We start from the raw sequence: 9,039 nt of genomic DNA on the forward strand, positions 1-9,039 counted from the left end.
CGAGGCAGGCGAAGGAGCACTCACTGCTGCACTGCAGAGCCGCCTCTCTCTCCACCTCCAGCTCCAGCATGAGCACCACTGTCAGGCAATACTCCTCCTCCACCTCCCTCAAGGGCTTCGGCAGCCTGGGGGGAGGCTCCAGCAGGCTTTCCTCCGTGCGCGTCGGCGGAGGAGCCTACCGGGCCCCCAGCGTGCACGGGGGCTCCGGCACCTACTCCGTGTCCTCCCGTGTCGTCTCGGGGCTCGGCAGCGGCTTCGGGGGCAGCTACTGCGGCGGCGGCGGCTTTGGGGGCAGCTTTGGGGCCGGCTTTGGGGCCGGCTTTGGAGGGGGCTTTGGGGGCGGCGATGGCATCCTGCCCGCGGGGGAGAAGGAGACGATGCAGAACCTCAACGACCGCCTGGCCGCCTACCTGGACAAGGTGCGAGCCCTGGAGGAGGCCAACACTGACCTGGAGGTCAAGATCAGGGAGTGGTACAAGAAGCAGGCGCCTGGTCCAGACCGTGACTACAGCCCCTACTACAGGACCATCGAGGAGCTCAGGAACAAGGTAGGATGCTGGGATTAATGTGACATCTTCATCAAAGTCACTTGTGAAAAGATGACCTTTTTCATAACAGCTGAAGAGAAGAGGATTAACAAGTGGCAGGTAATGGGCTTGAGATGGAAAACCAGAAAGAGCTTGGGAATAACAGTCAGAATTCATGAACAGCAGATCATGAGGCACCAGGATGGGGTTTATATTGACAGTTCCAGACTGGGAAGAAAGATATGGCAGGAAATTAGGAGTCAGAATCTGATTCATGTTACCTGATGTGCCTGCTGCCAGAGCATCACCTCCAGCCTTCCCTCATGCTCCCTGTGCCCCCGTAGGAATGTGCTCCTTGCCAGGCTCAGCAGGCACACACACGTTATCTCTTGGCCCCCTCACTGCTGACTGATATGCAAATGGAGATGATAAGTTGTTCTCACAAATATCCTACAAACCCAGCCTTTTCTGGCCTTTGAGGAGGCTCAAGGTAGAGGCTAAAATACAAAGAATTTATCCTATGAGTTTGTTGTTCTTTGGGAACGAAATCCAGGGGTTGGATCACCCTCAGGTGCACTTAGAGGTGTTGAAGTCAGATGTGTGCCCTGCTCTAAAATGCAGCAGATGAAATCATGGCCAAGATCTTGTCTTTACACTTAGCAGCTCCCTGTATGATTTTAGACAAAAGTCCCTGATCCAAAGCACCAGAATGTGCCCCTCCCTCCCTGCCCTGCCATCGCTGCCCCCTTCCGCCCTCATCCCTCATCTTGAGTGAGCCTCAGGTTCCACTGAAGGGATGAGGTGTGGGATTGGGCAATGACATACCTGGTCTGTGAGTAAATTCCAGCGAAATGGGGCAGGGTCAGCCCCTGAGGAAGTCACATTCCTAGAATTTTTCTGTTCCTTAACTGTTCTCTTGGGCTTCACCATGGGGGGGAAGGGCTCTTGCCTTGATGCACAAAACTATTCTTCAGATTCCAGTTTGTGAGGTGTGCTCTGATGGAGCACAGGATCATCTGGTGGCAGGACTGTCTCTGGATTTGAGCAAAGAAGTGCTGGGTCTCACTGCTCCTCATCCAGGGGAAGGCAGACCCTTTTCTCCTATCCTGCAGAACAGCTGGGAAATGACCACATCAATATTCCTGGATTATTCCTTGGATATCCCCTGAAGGAGCAGAACTCAGTGAGAGCTTTTCATTAGCTTGTGGCTACAGAAATTCCTGCTCACTCAATGGCCAACCATTTTCATAATCCCAAAGCAAATATTTGCACCTCAGGTGTAATTATGAAAGCCAAATGACGCAGGCACAAGGCACTCCTTCCTTCCTTCCTCAACCCTTTTTCCTTCTCAGCAAGGCTGCTCCCATTCCCAAAGCCTGGAGCGCTGCCAAGCCTCAGCATGGTGTGAGCACCTGGAGATACCACCTGGGCAGGGCCATGTGCCCATGGCAGTGTCCTCACAGGACTGAGTCTGTGCTGATGGGAGATGGAGCACGAGCACCCCGTGTCCCTCTTGGCAGAGCCCACACCAGGAGGCCCAGGGCTGCTCCACTCCCAGTTCTTTCCTGGATGGGATCACTGCCAGATTTTAAAATGACTATTTAATTATTTTACTTTTTTTATCCTCCACCAGATTCTCGCTGCAACTGTTGAAAATGCCAACATGGTCCTGCAGATCGACAATGCCAGGCTGGCAGCAGATGACTTCCGAACCAAGTGAGTCCAACGCCACCAGAGCCCTTGGGAGAAGGAGGGAAAGTCCTGGATGTTCAAGGCTTTTCTTTGTGCACCTGGGGGTGCTCCACCAGATCACTGCTCACTGGGAGTGGCACATTTGGGAATAGTACTCCTCTTCCCGGGCACAGCACTGACATTTCTGCACTGCGAGAGCTGTGCACACACACTGAGTTAAAGATTCCTAGCAGAAATATGCCGAGCTGGGGAAGGAAAAGACAATAATCCTGTCTGAGGTGGGTGTGTGCAACTGCTGCTGTGCCCCCAGGTTTGAAACGGAGCAGGCTCTGCGGCTGAGCGTGGAGGCCGATATCAACGGGCTGCGCCGCGTCCTGGACGAGCTGACCCTGGCCAGGGCTGACCTGGAGATGCAGATCGAGAACCTGAAGGAGGAACTGGCTTATCTGAAGAAGAACCACGAGGAGGTGAGCACAGAGCCAGGCTCAGACTGGGACCTACACATGCTCCTTGTGCACCGGGAAAAGGATCAGGTCAAACAAGCTACTGGACTATTTGCAGGCTAAACTCTGCAATTAGGGCTATCAGGGGACACTCGAGGGGAAAGCGGGAGGGAAAGAATCCCTTCAGACAGGACCTCCAGAGGGTCAGTGGGGTTCCTGCGCTGGGCACAAATAAGAAATTTCTCAGGATGGGAATATGCCAAGTTGCTCTGACGTGTATCTTGTGTCTTTTCTGTGTCAGGAAATGATGGCCCTGCGCGGGCAGGTGGGTGGGGAGATCAGCGTGGAGATGGACGCTGCCCCCGGAATCGACCTGACCAAGATCCTGGCGGAGATGCGGGAGCAGTACGAGAGCCTGGCCGAGAAGAACCGCAGGGACGCCGAGCAGTGGTTCTTCAGCAAGGTGAGGCGCCGGTGGGCGCGACGGGCGCGGGGCCGGGGCCGTGCCCGCTGCCGGGGCTCCAAGGGCACGGCTTTGCCTCCCTGCAGACGGAGGAGCTGAACCGGGAGGTGGCCATCAACACGGAGCAGCTGCAGAGCGGCAAGACGGAGATCACGGAGCTGCGGCGCACGATCCAGAGCCTGGAGATCGACCTGCAGGCGCAGCTCAGCACGGTACGGGGGTGGGCTGTCAGCGGGGCGGGGGACACCGGGAACGGGCCGGGGGCGGCAGGGCTGTGCCCCCCGGCCGTGCCCGTGCCGTGCCCTGAGCCCCCTGTGCCCGTCCCGCAGAAAGCGGCGCTGGAGGGCACCCTGGCCGACACGGAGGCGCGCTATGGCACCCAGCTGGCGCAGATCCAGGCGCTGATCAGCAGCGTGGAGGAGCAGCTGGCCGAGCTGCGCTGCGACATGGAGCGCCAGAACCACGAGTACAGGGTCCTGCTGGACGTCAAGTGCCGTCTGGAGCAGGAGATCGCCACGTACCGCCGGCTGCTGGAGGGCGAGGACGCGCAGTGCGTGAGGGGCTGTGCGGGGAGGGCGGCGGGACCAGACGGGAATGGACATGGGATGTGCTGCCTGGGGATTCAGTGCGGCTGCAGCTTCCAGGGCTGGGCTCTGTGTTCACACCAGCTGTGGATGCCCAGTGGCTCTGTCCCTCATTTCTGCCTGGACTGGGATGCTGCACCAGGTCCCTTTCCCTGCTGGGAGGGGCTGTGGTCCCTCTGCCCCCCAGGGGAGGCCAAGTGGAACAGCACTTCAGGCAACCTCATTGAGCCTTCTGTGTTTTGCTTCTGCCTGAATACAGAGCTTGTGTAAGAGCAACAACAAATGTTTGTCCTTAACTAATCTTTGGTTTTGTGCTTCTCTTGTAGCATCTCCTCCCAGTACTCCTCTGCCATGTCCCCACACTCCGGCAGAGATGGTAAGACCCCACCTTTCCCCTTCCCAGCCAAAGTAACATTGTGTAAACAGCATTTTCCAGTCCCTTGTGGAACTTCTGCCATCTGCTGAAGAATGTGCAGTATCTGATAATGTGTTCTCTTCTGCCTGCTGGGAATAATTGCCCCCCTCTTCCCTCCGCAGTGATGACATCGTCCCGCCAGGTGCGCACCATCGTTGAGGAGGTGCAGGATGGGAAGGTCGTCTCCTCCCGGGAGCAGGTCGCGCTCACCACTCGCTAGAAGTCCAGTAGGACCCTCCAGCCCAGGCTCTGGAGAGCAGGAAGCTGAGCCAGCACTGCCTGAGGCCTTGGCTTGTGTCCCAAAACGCTTCGTCCACCTCCTCCTGCCTGTATTGCCCTCATTCTGTGCAGGTGCCTCTGGACACAATAAAGCTTTTTCTCCTTGCTGGTGCAACTGCAGACTTGTCAGTCACTGACACATGATCCCTCAAAACCTCAGGGTTGTGTGTTCATGCCAGGGAAAGTCCTAAGAAACCACAAGAAGAAACCAATGAGATGAGGGGAATAGAGAGAGATGGGTTCCACCTGGGACAAAGATAATTGGAGACAGCTTTTTCTAACAAACTCATTGCTTGTAAATACATGAGACTGGCTGAGAGGTAAACTGATAAATGAAATTGAAGGCAATTATGGAAAGGTGAGGTTTGAGGTCAATGTGCCACGCGACTGATAATTAAAGCCAACAAATTAAAGCTCAGTTCTCTAATCCTTAGGATCATAAAAAATCACTTCCTTCTGTAAGTTGAACTTAAATGACTTCAGCAAGACTGTTGCTGTCACATCCTCCATCTGAAACACAAGCCCAGAGTCAGCCTGGCTGGCCAACCTCATCCCCAAATGCCTGCTGCCTCTTTTGACTGTCTTTAAATCACACTATTGGGCATGAAAACCTTATACAGAGCTTTTCATGCTGCCCCAGGCCTGCACCTGCCAGGATCTAAAGTAACCATTGCTTAATCCGCACAAGGATGAGTAGCAATAATTTTTATCATTATCATGTCTAGTAGATCACTGCTAAAATCCTTTCTGAAACACATGAGGTAGAAACAGCACCTGAGGCCAAGCTGCCACTCAGGATTAGTGACACAGCTTGGGCAGCAGGTACCAGGTGTGCCTCCTGGAGAGTGACTGAGAGAGGGCTGGGTAGGAGAGAAGATTGTTTTAGACCCTCTCTAGCTACTGGAACCTGGGAACCCTGTCCAGTCTCAGACCATGGGCTCATGTTCATCCCCCGCCTCAGGGATACAGAGCTGGGGCTCAGACCAAGGAGGGAACAGTTTGCAGTAAATCAGCTTCCCTTTGGTTACAACAATGCACAAGAGGCTCCTGTGGCTGAGCTCAATCATCCCTTGGGTGGTTAGTGGTGATTCATTGTCCCTCAGCCTGCCCACTGCATTACGGTCCCACTGAGTACTCATCATGCACTCTCTGGCCCCAGCAGGTTTGGAAAGAGTTGGTGATGCCACAATGGGCGTGACAGGACAGGCAGAGGAGAGGAAAGGAGATCGAAGAAGTGGGGTGGGGAACCTGCCAGGTCTTTCCAGAAAAGGGAGTATGAGATGTTATCATTCTGTATCCTCGTTCAGTAATTACAGAAAGGGCAGTAAACGAGCAGAGTGCAGAGTTCATAGACTGTGTTCTGCTTCTCCCTTCCTGTAGTAACAGCTTTTCTCCCTTCCTTGGAGAAACAGGAAGTCTTCCAGGCCAGAGCTATCCCAAAAATTAAAACCAGATCAAGCCAAAATGTACCTGAGTCTCAATCTGTCTCAGGCCCTGTGGCTGACTGAGACACAGAGAGAAATATATGGGATGTGCCTATGCCAAATGTAATATAAAATAGCAAGAGCACTGATGATAAATAATAGTGAAACTCGTATTGTCTTTCCAATCTTTAAAGCCCCTTGTGCTCCTCAGACAGTTGTTGTATAATACCCTTGAGGAGGAGGATTACTGGTATTATGGTGTCCATTCTACAAAGCGTGAAATTGAGATTTGGACCAGTTTGTCTGGAGTGACTTGCAAAGCCTGGATCAGACCCTGGAGCACTTGGTGTCCTCAGTGAGATGGAGATGCAGCCAATGACAGCTGCCAGACAGTGGCACAACAGGTACATCAGCAGCCTGATAAGGAAATATTTTGTAAATTGTGAACATGAGGATTTTCCAAGGGTGAAACACAGAAATTCATTTGACAGTGGGCACAGAGCTGTGGGAGGGCCAGTGCCTGGCTCCAGCTCCTCTCCTGGCATTGCCTGTCCCTGGGCACCAGCAGGGACTTGGGGTTTAGTGCCATGTCTGAGAATGAGTCCTCAGGGAAGCTCTCTTGGACATGAGGTGACTCAGGGAGTGTTTGTAATAACATGAAATGCTGGATCTCTTTCTTGGGGGCACATTATACTTCATCTGCATTAGCTTAAGAGACAGTCTCAAACCTTAAAATACCCCGAGACTCCCAAAGGACTTCCCTCCAGGGAAATCTAATCTTCCTCATTTCCATTGCCCTGTTCAATCCAATAATTCTGTGCCATGGAGCTCACTTGGGAATAACACCAGCGTGCCCATGCCCTGCCACCACCCCACTCCCTGCCACACAGCCCAGGACACCAATGGCAAGCTGAAGTATAATCCCTTTCTTTCTATTTTTTCACAAAGCTCATTACGTGGGAGCAGCACCTTTGCCTGGGGGAGGCTCTTCTGCTCATTTGTTACTTGAAGTAGTATTTTTTCCTGGTCAGGCCAGTGCTGCTGCTCCTGAAATGCCCGTGGGAGACCCTGGTGGGCTGTTCCTGGCTGCCCTCCTGCCCGGGGCACTGCACAGCTCCCAAACCAGCCGAGCATCGCCCCTGGCTGGCTCCGGGGCGGGGGCAGCACATTTCCATCTGCAGACTCCAGTCGGGAAGTCAATAAAAGTTAATTCTGCAAAGAGCTCTCCATTAGGCATGGAGATGCCGTCATTAGCAGGTCTCCTCATCACACAGTGAGAATCTCTTTAATGAAAGGAGGGCTGTGACTGCTGGCAGGGCCTGAGGTTTGCTCTGGTGTAAAAGCGAGACTTGGTTTTCATAAAAATTTTGGATTTTGGAAAGGAAAAAAACAGCCATGAAGAACACACAAATCCAGGAAAATCAAGAGTGAAATTACTGTTCTCCTTTACAAAAGCTGAAGAAATTCTCATCACCTTTGGTAAGGTCTGATGTTCCAAAAGTAAGGAAGAAATTGTTTCCAGTAATTGAAAAAAACCCACCTTTCCACTCCTGTGACTTTTGTCTTCATTTAAAAATCATAAACTCATGTAATCACAGGATGGTTTGGGTTGGGAGAGACCTTAAAGCTCATCCAGTTCTAGCCCTTGCCATGGGCAGGGACACCTTCCACTAGACCAGGCTGCTCCAAGCCCCATCCAAGCTGGCCTTGAAAAATGAAGGACTATATAATTCTTGATTAAATGAAATTAAATGTTTGCTCAGCACTAATTTTATAATTCTTGGATAGAAAAAAATACCAATTGTGGCCAGGCTGCAGCTGGACTTGAGCTTGGCCACCACTGTGGTGTGTCAGGGCACCCTGGCACCAGCTCTGCGTCCTGATGACAGCCCTAACAAAGGATGGGCACCCACAGAACCACCCTCGGTTCAGGAGTGCTGCATTTGCAGTGTCAAGATACAATCGAGCCTAATGAACTTCCCCAAATGGCAGAAGCAATATTTGTGAGCCAGGCTGCTCCTGACACATTCCTTATGTCCTGTGTCCAGGTGACCTGGATGCCAAAGCCGAAGCTGAACCACACGTGGGTGAGAGCCAGCCAATATTAGCAAGGCTCTATTAATGTTATTAATACAATGAAAGATTCAGATGACAAAACATTTTAATTATTTCCCTTCTTCCTCAATTCAGAGTTCCAAGACTAAGAACCAGGTTTAATATATACTTTTAAAAGATATTTTCTGTTGTCTCTTCTAAATGTAACACCTGGACTGTATTTGGAGAGTTTTCATGGGGCTGGCTGGAACTTGGTCAGACCTCTACAAGGTCAGGCATCTTCTGAAATTCTCCATGTTACTATTCCAGAAATCTTATGAGAAGTCCTGTGTGGTGGCAAATATTCACAGTGTTCAGGATATACCCTCTTCTCTTGTATTTTGGATAAATGTTTCACTGTTTTGTCTACCCTTTACAACAGCAAAACAAACACCCTGGGATCTCCCTCTGCAGGGGCATGTTTTGATGGATGCAGGAGAAAGAGAAGGGAAAAATCATGCCTGGTACATTCCAGCACAACGTTCCTCTGTGTTCTCCAAGAGCATTTTGAGGTCTAATAACCCAGACCAGGGGCTCACTCAACCCAAGGCCACACAGAATGGGACCGACCCTCACTGGATGGTCCAGGGGGGTGTCCTGGCCCTGGTCCCAGGGACTGAGGGCAGCTGAGTGAGGGGACACCCTCGCTTCTGGTCACAAAGGGGGCGAACAGGCTCTGTCAGATAGGATGCCTTTCCCACAGCTTTCACTTTCCGGGTAGACTCGCCCACGCCGGCGATGGATAATTGCTGTGGTGTTTCACTCCCCGGGCACTCTCGGGTATTGTCGGGTTTTTGTGTCACTGTTGTTGAGTTGTCATCACAAGTCAGACCTGATGATTCAGGAAGTAACATTTTTGATGTAGTTTTGAAACACGCTTCTGTTAACCAAAGCATCTTTCTGTTGTGGGATTTCTGGAGACAAACGCCTTTGGGGAATTATTTCCGGCTGAAAAAAAACACCTCCTAGCCAGGTCACAAGGAGGAAGAATAAACAACCCTTCTCCAGTGGCACGATCCACAGCGACTGGTATAAATAGAGAACCAGGGGACAGAGGGATCACAGTTGGATCCTGCAGTGAGCTGAGCGCTTGCCTTGGGCTCTGTGGGCTCTGCACC

At 52.0% G+C, this 9,039-nt stretch overlaps 1 protein-coding gene across 1 annotated transcript; it reads left to right on the forward strand.

Moving 5' to 3' along the window:
- Positions 1-4,518, forward strand: LOC139682826 (keratin, type I cytoskeletal 14). Its single transcript, XM_071577438.1, has 8 exons — positions 1-548; positions 2,161-2,243; positions 2,530-2,686; positions 2,964-3,125; positions 3,212-3,337; positions 3,455-3,675; positions 4,036-4,085; positions 4,247-4,518. The coding sequence occupies exons 1-8, from the start codon at positions 69-71 to the stop codon at positions 4,342-4,344; spliced, it is 1,377 nt and encodes a 458-aa protein (XP_071433539.1). The 5' UTR covers positions 1-68; the 3' UTR covers positions 4,345-4,518.
- The last annotated feature ends 4,521 nt before the right edge of the window (positions 4,519-9,039 follow it).

The sequence above is a fragment of the Pithys albifrons genome, chromosome 25 (assembly GCF_047495875.1).
Source record: "Pithys albifrons albifrons isolate INPA30051 chromosome 25, PitAlb_v1, whole genome shotgun sequence".
NCBI lineage: Eukaryota > Metazoa > Chordata > Aves > Passeriformes > Thamnophilidae > Pithys > Pithys albifrons.